Source organism: Melanerpes formicivorus, unplaced genomic scaffold (genome assembly GCF_026170545.1).
Source record: "Melanerpes formicivorus ecotype bairdi unplaced genomic scaffold, bMelFor1.0.p_v2 SCAF_1, whole genome shotgun sequence".
Taxonomy (NCBI): domain Eukaryota; kingdom Metazoa; phylum Chordata; class Aves; order Piciformes; family Picidae; genus Melanerpes; species Melanerpes formicivorus.
Genome location: NW_027142353.1, coordinates 5367567 through 5382374, shown reverse-complemented (window position 1 = coordinate 5382374; position 14808 = coordinate 5367567). Strand labels below are relative to the sequence as shown.

Here is a 14808-nt window from a genome sequence, read left to right as displayed (position 1 = left end):
GCAATGTCATGCTGTTGGGAGTGTTTCAGATTTTTTTTGTCTTTTCAAAATACATGAAAGGGATTTTTTTTTTTGTGTAGGACACCTGAAGTAATTTTTTTTTCCCTCCCCTCTCCTGTCCAACAAGAAGGACTAGTTGAGAGAATAGTGAAATTAGACATTGGTAATGTAACTCATTTGTGGTTTAGGCTGAAAGAACTGAGACTGCTTAATTGGCAGACACATTTCTCCTGAGACTTGAAATAAATTCCAGCTAGCCAGGGGAAAAAAGGGGGAAAAAATCCTTTAATTGCCAGAAGAGCAATTTAGCAAAGACCTCACAAAGAGTTTTCTACTAGGATTACTTGGGACATAGTGGTATTGCAATCACTGGCAGTGAAATCTCCAGTCAGGAATGAAGTGAAACTTGACTAGTCCTGTGCTGGACCAGGGAATGAAAAGACTGACCTTTTGGGGGCCATTCCAGACGCTGTTTTTAACTATTGTAGAGTACCTTCACGTTGTCAAATTATATTTTTAGATTGGCTGGGGCATGCAGAAAGTTTTGGTACAACTGAAGTTTGGAAAAATCTCATTAAAGATCTTGTACACAGTTTCCATGTTGATCCATCTGCACAGAGAATCTCTTGATTGTGGCATGTAAATGTGTTCTTTGTCATGCACTTCTTGGTATACCCTCAGGCATTGGTTATATTCCAGAAAGCATGGATTGATTTGTCTAGCTTTTATTAATACAGTCATATATTTTAAGTGTGGTACAGTGGTTTTCATCCCTTGTTCTTTTGTTAGTTTTGTGTTGTCTGATTCCCTTAGAAGTCTGCTCTAAGACCTGAGTTTGCTGTGTGTTTGCTGATCCAGATGGTGAACAGATGAAAAGCTCAGTATGTATCTACTTGGAACTGTAATCAGAAACCTGGCGTGGCACCAGGAAAAAATGCTAAACTCAGGACGAGGAAAGAAAATGTACTGTTACATTTGTTATGCAGTCAAACTTTACTTCAGTATGTAAACAAACAGTGTCATAGAGTTGAGATTAGAAGGGGCTGCTGGAAACTGTCTAGTCCAACCTTCTTGCTCTAGGTAGAATCAGCTAGAGCAGGTTGCTGTGGACGTTATCCAGTTGGGTTTTAAATATCTTCAAGTATGAAGAATCTATAGCCTCTCAGGGCAATTTTTTCCAGTGTTTGACTACTCTCACTGTTGTTATGTTTAACTGAAACTACCTGTATTTCCCTTTTTCCTTTTGTATCTCAGCCTGTCACTGGATATTGCTCAGAATAATGGCTTCAGTAAGTGAATCATTGGGGAGCTCAGAACTAGTCACTGGACTGCAGATGTGGTGTTGCCAGTGCTGTGTAGAGTGTGATAGCTGACTCTTCCATTCTGCTGGCAATGCTTTTGCTAATGAAGCCCAGGAGACAGCATGTTTTCTTGCTTCAGGGGAAGTGTTGCATGCTCATGTTCAGTATGCCTACCTTGAGGACCTAATTGGTCTTTGTCTGTAAAGCTACCTTCTAGTCAGTTGGCTGGCTGTGCTTACAGGTGCTTGGGGTTGTTCCTTCCCAGGTACAAGACTTTGCATTTCCTGTTGTTAAACTTGTCAGGATTACTTGTGGCCTGTATTTTCTAGTCTTTTGAGGTCCCTCTGCATGGCAGTGCAACCCTCTGGTTTATCAACCACTTCTGAGTTTTGTACTATCTGTAAACTGGCTTCAGGGTACACCCTATCCCATTGCGTGCAACTTTTTGACCCTAGCAACTTGACCTGTTTACAGTCCCCCTTTATCTAGTTTGTATTTCAACAAACTTTGTCTGTGGGTATGTTGTGACTGACAGTGTCAAAAGCCTTACTAAAGTTGAAATAAACAAAATCCACTGCACTTCAGTTGCATGCAAAGCCAGTCTTCCCATTGCAGAAGGCTACTAGGTTGGTCAAGCATAATGTGGATACATTTTGTCAGGTTCCATTGGCTTATTTAAATGTTCCTGAATGTAAACTTCTTTCACGGAGGGTAAGACGTTATTATGATTTGCCCTCTGGTCTCAGGGACATGGCATTGCTGAAAGATAGTTTTAGTAGTAAACACATGGGTTTCCAGTGTCTCTTGTGGTGAGGCTCTTAATCATTCATGATTGGGCACACATTTTTTCCCTGGTCTTCATTTTGCTGCTGATACACTTACAGAACCCAACCTTGTGCTTCATATCCCTTGCTGGATTGAAGCCTGTGTGGGCTTTGGCTATTATAACTGCATCCGTGAACACTCTCTACATGTCTCTGTTTCTCTTGGATGATGTGACTCCCTTTCCACCTCCTATATGCTGCCTTTTTATGCTTGAGCTTTGTCAGCAGCTCCTTGTTTGTCCATGCAGGCCTGATGTTGGACCTTCTGTATGTATGGACGGACGACAACTCTCTGCACCACTCTCTCTTCAGGGACTGTCCCATGACACTTGTCAAAGTAGATCCTTGAAACAGCTCCCTAGTCTGTTACTTTGGAGTCTAGGGTTGTGATCTTGCTTTTGTCTTGTTCCTTTTTCAGGTTCTTGAACTTCACCTGCATTGTCACTGTATCCATGACTGCTCTCAGCCTTCGTGCATTTGACTGGTTCTTTTTTGTTTAAGCATAAAGTTCAGCAAAGTGCCTTCCTCCATTGATCCCTCCTGAGATTGTCATCCATGCACTCCAAAAACCTACTGTGCTGTTTGCCCCCCTGCTATCTGCCCTGGGATAGTTAGCATGTACCATAAGATCCAGGGTCTGTCAATGTAAGGTTTCTTGCAGACCTGATCTAACCTTACTAAGGTTTCTTGCATATGTTTCTGCCTCATCAGACTGTGTATAGCATGACTAAAACAATTTTGGCCGTATTGGTCTGCTGTCTAATTCTAACCCATAAGATCTCATTTGAATCGCCATCAACTGTTTCATATTCTGGCAGAATCACAAAAAGGAAAGGACAATCTAGTTGCTGTTCTGCAACAACTATGATGAAAGTGCTGGTGAAGTTTGAATGTGGGAAGGTGAAGGAAACCCATCAGAATGAGTCCTAGAAAGTTAAAGAAAGTAGCAAACAGTAATTTTGAAGTACAGTTTGTATCTTCCAAAGCCTAAAAGAAGAGAGTAATGAAGTCACCACATTTTCTGGGCAATCATTCTATGTTGGTGTAGCTTTGTTTACTCAAATTCCCCATCTTACTTTTCTAAATAAGTCTGTAGTACTTTCGTTCTCCAGTGGGGACTTATGAGTAGTGGTGCTTCTGTGTGTTATTGGAGTGATGGCAAAGAGGAAACTTGATCAAATTGTGACAATTGGATGTTGCACGTAGACTTTTGCAAGTCAGGTACTCCTCTGACAGTCGAGTAGAACCTAAGGTAGGTAAGATGGGACCCTGTGGCTGGTAACTGCTTTGGGTTAATCAATCTTCCTGTAGTCCTATTGCCTTTATGGCAAGTGTGGTAGTCCATCATGTAATGCCAACCTCTGGATAACATGTTCTGTAACTTGTGGATCCTTTGACAGTAATGTACCTGTGCAAAGATGCCGAATGGTATTCTTTGATTTCTGTGTGTAAAAATGGTTATTGCTGGTCTTGCACTGTTTATTCAGCCTGGGGCAGCTGAGAGAAACAGTGGAGGAAACATCAGTTCACTACTTGCGAACCAATGTCCACATGTCAGTACTTGAATTTCACTGCTTTTGAATAAACTGTTAGTAGATTTAGAGCATTTTAAAGAGCTCAGTGATGTGATGAAAGACCCTGAGATATGATAGTGACTATATGAGTGATAATAGTTTGCAGTTACAGGCTACTTAATTTCATCATGGGCTTTCACTTTGGGCTGTTCAGAAGCATCATAGTGTCATCATAATATCAGTCAGGGTTGGAAGGGACCTCAAGGATCATCCAGTTCCAACCCCCCTGCCATGGGTAGGGACAGCCCACACTAGATCAGGCTGCCCAGAACCTCATCCAGCCTGGGCTTAAACACCTCCAGGGACGGGGCCTCAACCACCTCCTTGGACAACCACTCTCATGGTGAAGAACTTCCTCCTCACATCCAGCCTGAATCTCCCCACCCCCAGCTTCATTCCATTCCCCCTAGTCCTATCACTACCTGATATCCTGAGAAGTCCCTCCCCAGCCTTCCTGTAGCCCCCTTCAGATACTGGAAGGCGACAATTAGGTCACCTCGGAGCCTTCTCTTCTGCAGACTGAACAGCCCCAACTCCTTCAGTCTGTCCTCATAGGAGAGGTGCTCCAGCCCTCTGATCATCCTTGTGGCCCTTCTCTGGACACGCTCCAGCATGTCCATATCCCTCTTGTAATAGGGGCTCCAGAACTGGATGCAGTACTCCAGGTGGGGTCTCACCAGAGCTGAGTAGAGGGGGAGAATCACCTCCCTTGACCTGCTGGCCACACTTCTCTTGCAAATGCTTGCCTGGTGCTTGTCCAACCAAATTGACAACCAGCAACAATAACACGTCAAGTGAAGGCAAGAGTTATTTGATGTTACCAGTCTGATACTGTTTCATTTTAGTGTTACTGAGTAGTTGCTGCCTCTTACAGAAGTTCCCAGTAGCTCTTGAATGCTTAAGTTAAAACTGGGCAGAGTAAGCGCCTATGGAAACAATAACATATATTTGTCATTTGTCTGGATACAACATGATTTTGATGGATTGGTCCTGTCAACAGTACAGATCTTCTTGAGGATGCTTAGCTATCAAACCAGAGCAAACAAGTTTAGGTAAATACATGAAGTCAAGGTCAGTTGGGAGTTCTCAAAATTTGTAGTATAGTGTGTGGCTTACTAAATTCATTTTTTCAAAAGCATGCTGAAAGGCTTAATAGTAGATTGGCTTGGTTTAATGCTGTACTAGCCACTATGACCTTCAGTAACAGATTAGTACTGTGACCTTTAGTAATATATTTCACAGAGAAGCAAAGGATTTAAGTCAGACAGCAGTTGAGTAACGCTTTCCTTGCTCCTATTCTGCCTCAACAGCAGAGACAGAATTATATTTTTGACTCATCAGTGACACCTTGAGTGTAACATATGGCCTAGAAGATCATATGTGAGTGTGACAATATTAACATAAGGTTAATCTAATGTTCACCCATATTAATTCAATAAAAACACTGAGTGGGGGAGGCAGTCAACACATCAAACTTCCTTGTTAAATTTAAGCTTAAGAATTGCAATTCAGGACCATTGTGACTTAGAGGAAAGATGCTCTGTGTGCATTTTCTCAGCTGTTTTGAACACGGTAAGAGCAGTGGTGTAGAGACAGCTGAAGAGTGACCTAATCAACAAATATTGCATGTAATAGCTAAGGGTACTTCTGGTTTGAAAACAACTAAAGCAAGCATGCTTTTACTTCTTTCTACCACAAAGCTGACTGAAGCTGTAATCATATAATTAAACAGCTATTTTACCTATTTTAAGTTGTCCAGCAATCAGTTGCTGCTCACACTCCCATTATTTTCTGCTTTGGTTTGAGATAATTGTTCATATTCCAGGTTGAGTGTTTTAGGTCTTGGCTTTCCTTCTCAACAGATTTTTGGGGTTTTTTGTTAATAGCAGCATTCACTCTTTCTTTCAGCCCATTTGCCACAATCATGTTCTTGTCAAGGTATCTTCATGTTCAGCATTTCTTTGTGGTCCAATTCAAAACTGCTAAGTCTCTTGAAGCAGTTTGCAGAAACCCTGCCTAAAATTTGCTGATAATCACTATTTGGTTTGTGTGAACTAAATTGTATCGATAGCTGAGTTAAAAAGCTAAAGGCCTTCTGCTTCTGGAAGCAATCTGTTAGCACAGAGTTTTGGGACCTTTACCGATTACAGCTTTGTGGTGGTTTGAGCCTTAACTGAGATTGAAGAGCTCAGATGGGGGGGCAAGACTGAGAATCTCTCCCCTGGTTCCCCCCTTCCTCCTCCTTAAAAAAAAAAAAAAAAAGGGGGGGGGGGGAGGTTAAGAGAAAAAAAAAAGGAGGAGGCAAATCTACTGAGAAATAATTTGGAGTCAGCTTGGAAGTAGACAGGTAAAAATTTTCTTTATATATAAAAAACAATAACAGAAGGGGTTCACAAGGGTAAGGAACAAGGGTAGATAGGGGAAAAAATAAATATATATATATAAAAATAAAAACCCAACAGTCCTTTGAGGATGCAGCAGGGAGATAAGACCAGGCCTGACCATGTGGCAGAGAAGCAGGAAACCAGCAGCAACTCTCTTAGTCCTTTTGTCCCTGTGAGGCAGAAGTAAAAGAGAGCACATGGCTGCAGTGTCATCCTTTTTATAGGTGTGTTGGACAGGGAGGGGGAGTGTAACAGACTAACTCAGTTTCCCAGGATGAAAACCCCCTCCAGGGGAGAGCAAGGTTCTCACAAGCCCTCCCTCCCTGCTTTCAGGATGGGTGTAACCCATCACAAGCTTGCAGCAGTTTACAATCGTTAACCTAAACCATAATTAATAATTTAGCTTTAAAAATACCCCCAAACAACCGAGCCGTATCAGGTCTTGTATCTTCAGACAGTAGAAGAGTCAGGCTTGTAATTAATGCATGATTTCCAACAGGAAATTACTCATAACATGTTTAATGTTGATTGTCATGAATATACTTGCCCATATTTTATGCTTTCTATCTGACTATTAAAACTTTTTGGAATAATGTCTCTAACAGGAGAACTGTGGGTTATCATATGTATTGTTATATGCTAAATGGAGATAGATTATGAGCATACCAGTATTATTCACACTAATGATAGTTTGCTCACTACTGTCACAAAATTAGTGCCAATGAGGGTTTTAATTTTAAATTGCCTACTAGTTCTGGAGTTTCATGCACACATGGAAAGCATACTTCCCAACAAAAACACTGGGATTTCAGTATCCTTAACATTTTAAGAAAAAGGGAGGGAATGTGGATTCTCAATGTAATATTTCTATGCCTATGTTGTTTCCATGCAAAAAAGTATATAAGCCTAAAATTTGCTTAAGATAATGGCTGCTACAGTGGAGTGTTTAGGAAAACTTAATGCTTGCATACTTTAATGGCTGCTATATGAATGAGAGAGATCACACCACCACCACTTGGAATCTGAAAGAGGAAGTAAGCCCATTGATGATCTTGCTAATTGGAGAAAAAGTTGTCTGGGTATCACTGACAAAGGAAGTTATTTTGTGAAATGATAGGAGGTTTGTCACACTGGAAATAAGACAAATCTTGGGGGGGGTGAGGGAGGAGGAAGTTGGGGAGAGAGGAAGATTTAATTTTGAGTTTTTTTCTGGGATATATATGTACATAGGGAAGTACATTAAAAATACAGGAGCTGGTCCTCTGAAGCACTTACAAAGTGAAAAAGTGCTTATAATCTTTACAGACTGTAAAATATTAAGAGCGATTGTAAGGATTTTGGCAGGCAGGACAAGTACTGTATTCAGTTTTGGCCATTGTAGTTTACTTGTGGTATGGAATAAGACAGCCCCGAAGTCATCTAAAATGAATCACAACTTTTACACTTAAACTGCATTTTTCTCACTTAAAACAAATGTCCAAAGTCCTATAATCAAAAGTTACATGAAGTTTCTTCCCCTTATTTCATGCTGATGAAGGAACCTTAGGAGGGATGTCATCTAGGGTCAGACTTTCATTTACTAGAGAGGGTGGGGAGTTCCCCCTCACTGAATCACTTCTCTGAACTTGAGGATAATGGTGAAGGTTCCTTGTAAGAAAAGTAGTGGGCTGATTTGCTTCTATGGGAAGTGTCTTGGTAAGGAGTGTACCTCCCTCTGTTAATAAGTGAGGATGGTGAAGGTGATAGAATTTCTTACAGGTAGCTTTCTTGAGATACCCTGCAGAGGTTCTTTGTTTGAGCTTGGTTATTGACTGACGGCTGTTGGTCAGACATGAGTTTCTAGTTTTTGATTGTTGGACCATGAGACTTTTATGGACTCGTAGTCTCAATGCTGTACAGGAAAGGGTAGTAAAGCAATACAGTTTTAAGCCCTCAACATTTTTATGTAGAACAAAGGTGTTTGACTAAAATAGCAAGATTTTCCCGATTCTTAAGCTCTTTCCATTTTGTTACCTAAAAGTGAAACTTACTATTTGCTATTTTCAGCATCCATAGTTTTATTTTTCCAACTAATCTGAACTGTGTACTACTTATTGTTTAAATGGCTCAGAGGATTGATAGCAGCTGTTTGTTGAAGTCCTATGTAAGATGAGCTGTTTGCTGAACAGGTAACATCCAGCTTGTGATCTGGACAGACCAGAGAAATGTGTAGTAGGTTTAAAAGCTTGCATCTCAAACAGTAATTGCAGTGGTGTTGACAAAACAATTGTATATGTGTGTATGGTGTGTTTTTTTTTCCTTTGGTGTTTTGTGGTTTTTATTGACTCTTCTTGTTTGAGGTTTTTTGCTTTGTGGGTTTTTTGGTGTCTTTTTTTTATCTGGGTAGTGAAATAGAAGAGAAAACCAATGCGATAGGGATAAGGTGTGGACAGAAGAGGATTAGAGGAGCATGTGTTAGCTAGGGCAGTAATTCAAAGGGATGTAAATGAAAAGTCTGTAAGCCAAGGGTGGGAAAATTCCAGACAAAAATTATAAACTCTGTGTTCAGAAGTTGCAGTTTCTTCCAACTAAAGTTTCTGTGAAATGATAAATTTCCAAAGCTTTCTTCTTGTCTTGGCAGGCTCAAATCTTTACCAGATAAAGACTTCACCAAACATACATATTCTGTACTAACAAGGTATATTACTGAGAAATGTCAATAATTCTTGCTTCTAGCATTGGTGTGGCATTAAAGTACTTGTAATAGAAACAGTACTGTAAACCTGTTTAAAAACACAGATTATTTTTTGCCTGAGGTACCATATGTTCTGCTTAAATTCATGGGAGTAAACACCCTTAATTCCATGGAGCGTCAGGAAAGCATCCTTCTAAGTGCCTTATATTTTGATAATACTCTGAAATTCTGCCCATGTTGATTCTTTTTGTTCAGTAGAAAAAAATTTAGAGTATTTCTGAATTCCTCTTTCTCCTGCTGGTGCTGCTTGTGATAGGGTATAGAAAAGTTTAATTCTTTGTTCTTAGGTCTTTTCTGCCTTTTTTTTTTTCAGAAGTAAGAAACTGTTTAGCAAGAAAAAATTGAAAAGGAAACAGAAGACTAAATTGAAAGTAAAAACACGCAACAAGGTGAGTCTGTTACTAAACTTGACAAAATTCTGAATGAAAAATGGAAGTACTTTCAATTGATAAATGCAAGAAAAAAGTGTAATTAACAGTTTACATGTTCAGAAAACATAAACCACTATTGTTTGTTTTACTGCACTCTACATGATAATGATACCTATATTAATCCTATTCAACTGTTTTTTTTACTGATGGTCAGTGTGAAATATGAACAGCATTTTTAGTTCTCCAGTTCCTAAACAGTAAATGTAGCCAAAGTGGTTGTTCTTGCAGTTAAAATTTAAGAGCTGCATGTCTAACCAAAGAGTTATAGGCTGCTGCTGCAGAGTTCTGACAATGTCAGCTGGAGGTGAAAGGCAGCATTCAATGTCTAGCTCCAAAGTTACCTCTGAAAATTCCTCCATAGTGGAATAGATGATATTTGCCTATTCCCATTAATATTTTGTGTAACTTCTACCCCTACCACTTTAAATGCATGCAAGCAGCACCGTGAACTTCATAAAAATGTTTACATACTTATTGCAGAGAAGAAATTTATCAAGAAACAAGAGGATTTTAAAATGCTGCTTTGTTGCATTCTTTCTCTGTTACACAGATATTATTTCTCCATTTAAGGTAGAGTTCTGGAGGGATTTTCATGAAGGTTCATTGCAGGCATGGGTGCTTCTTTCTGTATTCTGATTGTAGTTGTTAAAGATAGCATTTCTGGAATGGTTCTGAAGGACAGAACTGCTGAAATATCCATCAAAAGCACTTTCTAGTCAGTTGAGTGCTCTTAGAATGCTTACAAACTGTAGATCGAATTGACCATCTTATCCTTATTTGCCAAAGCCCATGTAGTCGCTCTATCTAAAGACAGATGACTTTGGGAGGGTGAAGCAAGCCCTCTATCTTGTCATTTGGTATTGCCTTTTTGGATACTTACCAGATTGTTCTGCTTATCTCAAGTAGTGCAGCTCCAGACTATGGTATAGAAGGGGCTTATCTTCATGTCTGTTCTCAGTACTGTACAGAAGAATGTTTCTGGTCCAAACTAAGTTTTTTGCCCCTTTCTTCAGTTGCTATGATATTAGAAGTTTTAGCCCTGTTCCTGTTGCGGTTTTATCAGACCCACTGTCAACATAGAAAGCCAAGTTAGGCATTTGAAGAAATTTTTTAGAATGTCATTACTCTGTATGTGTTCTGTCTGGTGACAAAAGCTTGTGCCTTTAAAAACAAGGTAACTCTTCAGCTCTACTTGAGATTTATCTGCCTTTGAAAGGCATAATGGGGTTTTGCATGTCTTTTATAGATGCTGTTATTCTAGACAATCCTTGAAGCAGGAAAGGGTTGTCTAGCAGACTACTGATGTTTGCTCTGATTCACTGAGGTATGGAACAATGCTCTAGCTTGTTCCTAGGTGATAGTAGTACTCCCTGAAAAATGCAGCAGAAAAGGGGGAGATAGGATCACCTTCATATTTCAGTTTTCCAGATTTTGTTTCCTGAAAAAATGGATGGGTTTGATTTTTTGGTTGTGGCTGTTCTTTGCTTTCTGCTGTTTGGTTTTGGGTTTTTTTTTGTGTATTTTTTCATCGTATTGTTTTCAATGCATCCTGATACTTACCAGTGCGGGATAAGCGCAATGATTATTTTTGCACTGGAATGTCTGAAAACAGATGTGTGGTCAGCAAAAAAGTGTATTTCCATTTGAGGCCTTGTGTTAGGGCAGTCTGAATAGCTCATCAGTACTGAACATTCTGAGCAAGAGAACTTGAGTACATCAGTTTGTTTTTTAAGAACCAGGGTCTTTAAAGCTGAACAGAGATGCTTAATATGCTCAGTAGAGGCAAGTAGGGTCTTAAATTAAGAAGGAGATAAAGGAGCTAAAAAAATGTAATTATATTCTGCACTTACTAAAAATTATAATGGAGTAATTGAAGAGGACATTAAAAGGAAAAGTGATGTTTGAGCAACTGGGAAAAAATTATTTCCATCATTTAAGCATGAAATGTTCTAACATTTTAAATGTGTAACATTAATTGATGTTTAATGCAGCCCATTAATTTGAGCCTTATTCTGTTTCTGAGCTGGGGTCATATTGTGTTCAGTTGTATTTGATCTACCATGAATTTTTGGTTTTGTGGTTTGATATATATATCTATTTTCTTAAATATATATGTAGATATTGAGGTTTTCCATGCAGTCACATGCCTTATAAATTCAGTGCTGAATACAGTGACTTGCATAGAGATCAAACGTGATTATTGGACATAGGTGTGGAACCTTAGATTCCTGTCCCCTCCACCCCTCTCCATCCCCACCTTGGTGGGAGGGAGGCAACAATTATCACCAGAACATTGTGTGCTCTGTTATTTAGCACAACCCTACAAATATTGTTGATTCCTCTGCATCTTCCTTTTCACCCCCTAGAATTTTCTCACTTGACTGTTAGGGTGTAAAAGTAAAAGCCCTGCTTGGGAGACATAGCTGAGAGACTGAATGGGAAGCCAGAATTCACTGTCTTCTGTTCTCATAACATTGTTTGAAGAATACTGAAAAATCAGAATCTGCCAGAGACAGAGAATATGCTTCCCATAATTGGTAGCCACTTGTTTAGTTTAGGCAGAAGTTTTAATTATGGCTTGTATTGCAAGATACTGAATAGATGTATAAAGTGGATAAACTGGGATATTGGTCATATTAAAAACACATGTAGCTTCTCATTATTTGGCAGTTTTCAGTGGATTTTTAGTGTTTCAGTTTCAAGAGGGCATCCCTTTCTAAGAGATGCTTGAGCTCTTCAAAGAAGAATTTGATGAGATTCTATGCTATGTGATCAGATGGTTGTTATAACCTTATGTGTCTTCTCTGACAGATTAACTTTACTTGCCTAGATTGTAGTCTATTTCTATCCCATCTGAGAGCAAACCATTATTGCACTCATCTTGTTCAAGGAGGAGGAAATAAATTGATCAGGAAATAAGCTATGCATTTCATCCTTTGGGAAAACTGGTAAGGTGTGTGACAAGTGTAAAGAAGACCAGAGGAGTTTGGGTCTCCCACTTCCTTCCTTGACTATGAGCACTTGTGACTGGTTGCTCTATATTACAAAGCAAACCTGTGCAGTTTAACCTCTCTTACATAATGCATTCTTCTATTTAGCAGGGATTATGTTTACAAGAACAAGTCATCCATCAGAGCATGGGCATCTGCACTTCATTGTTTCTCTCATGAGAAAATTCTAGTATCTGAAGGCAAAATTTCATTTATTGCATATTTCTTTTTCTAAAGGAGTCTGTGTTCATGATTCTTTCTGCTTGCTTTTAGATTTCATTATTGAGTAGATCTGCACTGAATTGTTCATTCTTCAGTGTCTTTTAAATCTTCAGGAGACGTTCCCAATTTTATCTTAAATGCTTGGAGAACGTCATCTGCTTCTGTTCTGCCTACCTAAAATACAGAAAACATTTGTGAGGTTTTTTAATTAGGTTTATTGCCTTTATAGTTACTGTCCCTCAGAAAAAGGGACCTTTGACTCTTCATTCCTGTTACCTCTCTTTGTATAGTTTTGGTTGAGAATCTACTTCATGAAATTTGATATCCCTATCAATCAAAAATTGTTCTTCCTTTTCATCAGCATTTTGTTTCAGAGATTCTGTCTATCACAAATAACATTTTTTCATCACTCCAGGCAAAAGATGTGACAAATACTGGGAATTTGTATGTTAAAAAGGTGCAATTTCAATATATGATGGTTACATATGAAACAGCATAAAGATTTCAGAATGCCTTTCTTTCTTTCTTATAGTTCATATGAGAACTGCTAAATCAAAAGAAGCACATAATTCAGTTTTCCAGTCTTGAAGCTCTCTTCTTTTTGAAAGCTGCAGCAATTGCATATTCTGAGAAAACAAATCCTTTGTGAGGAAAAAAATGGGAACCTGTCATATTGTCTTCTACTTGCATATCCTAGAAGCTGGGCTTCTAGTCATTCTTAGTGAGTGATTTGGATGACAAGATTCCAGTAGTCTTTAAGAAATGGTAAAAAAAAGAGATTGTTGATCTTCACCTTATCCACAGTGTCATAAAATGATGTTTCATAATTCTGTGGATCTCAATACACTTTACAAGAAACCAGGCTGTTAGGGTAATCAGTGTGGGGCTTTTCTATGGAATAATGTATCTCATAGGTAAAGAAAAAATCTTATTGTGTTAATAATAATCTGCACAGAATTAATAAATTGCATCCCTGAGTTCTTAGGACTCAATTAACATTTTGGCTTAATGTTCCATTGTTTTCTTTGTCAAGGTGGAAGTATTTTGTGTCAACATGAAATGCAGTAGCATGAAGGGAATTGTTGTGACTTAAAACAGATGTTATTAGTTTGATTATATGAATTAATGTGGTTCTCTAGGACACAGTGGTTAGATTTTCACAGCAATCTGTTCTACTTCAGTCTATGTGTAGCAAGACTCATAGTATGAGGAGAAGTTTATATGACCATGTAGAAGAGTGACTCAATGCCATAGCTCTTATTAGCTACAGCAAAAAAAACTTCCAGGTGATAACAGCAAGAGCTTAAGTCCCAATTTCCTAACTTGATCACTGTCTGATGTTTTGAAGACAATGTGTTGTAATTTGGAAAGGAAAAACTATAACTTCATATGGAGAAATCTCTGCTTTGAATAGTTTCTACTACCACTGCTGAAGAAGAGAAATGAAGGGAAGAGAGGATGGGAAGCTGCTCTCTGAATGTGCATTTGCATTAGAGAGGCACAAAGTTTTCTTCTTTCTTTTTTTTTTATTAGCTTGATATCTACCTTTTGTATAAGAAAGTGATGTGTATACAACCTGCTCATATACCTCCACAGGTATCCACAGATGTTTGTTTTGAAAACTGTGAAACTAAATGCTATAGTTAAAGCTCCTCAGAGGCTTGAGCAAACCGATCATGAGTAAATTCAATGGTTTCTACACTATAATGAAGTTTGGGGAGGTGCAGGGTGGAGGGGGAGAGAGAGAGCAATGTGATTGAAAGTTCCTTTCCTACTCTCCAGAAATCATGTTTCTTGTAATTCAGCACTTCTGCCTTGAAACATGTGAAACATTTGTGTGCTTATACATTTAATTCTAGGTCAAATGAGTGTTTTCTCCCCTCAAAAGATGATAAACAGTGTAAGTCATAATTATCCTTAAGTTTTAACCTAGTTTTACAACCCAACAACTTATTGTTCATAGAGAGATTTATCCAGTACAGTTATAAGGCCAATGTTTTTAAACTGATAAAACTAGGTAGTAAATTTCAAAATTATTAAGGGACATGAGAATAGAATAGAATAAACCAGCTTGGAAGGGACCTTCAAGATCATTGTGTCCAACCCATCATCCAACTCACCTAATCAACTAAACCATGCAACCGAGCACCCTGTGAAGTCTCCTCCTGAACACCTCCAGTGATAGTGACTCCACCACCTCCTTGGGCAGCCCATTCCAGTGGGCAATCACACTCTCTGTGTAGAACTTCCTCCTAACCACCAGCCTAAACCTCCCCTGGTGCAGCTTGAGACTGTGTCCTCTTGTTCTGGTGCTGGGTGCCTGGGAGAAGAGACCAGCCCCTGCCTGT

The 14808-nt window shown here is 39.0% G+C and overlaps 1 protein-coding gene across 14 annotated transcripts in view; it reads left to right on the top strand.

The window, feature by feature from the left end:
* MYCBP2 (MYC binding protein 2) overlaps window positions 1-14808 on the top strand; it is a 197443-nt gene that overhangs the window by 18016 nt on the left and 164619 nt on the right. For all 14 annotated transcript variants that reach the window (XM_068155980.1, XM_068156571.1, XM_068156486.1 and 11 more), the window contains one exon: window positions 9131-9206. In XM_068155980.1, coding sequence (XP_068012081.1) covers window positions 9131-9206 — 76 coding nt within the window. The remainder of the gene's footprint in view (window positions 1-9130; window positions 9207-14808) is intronic.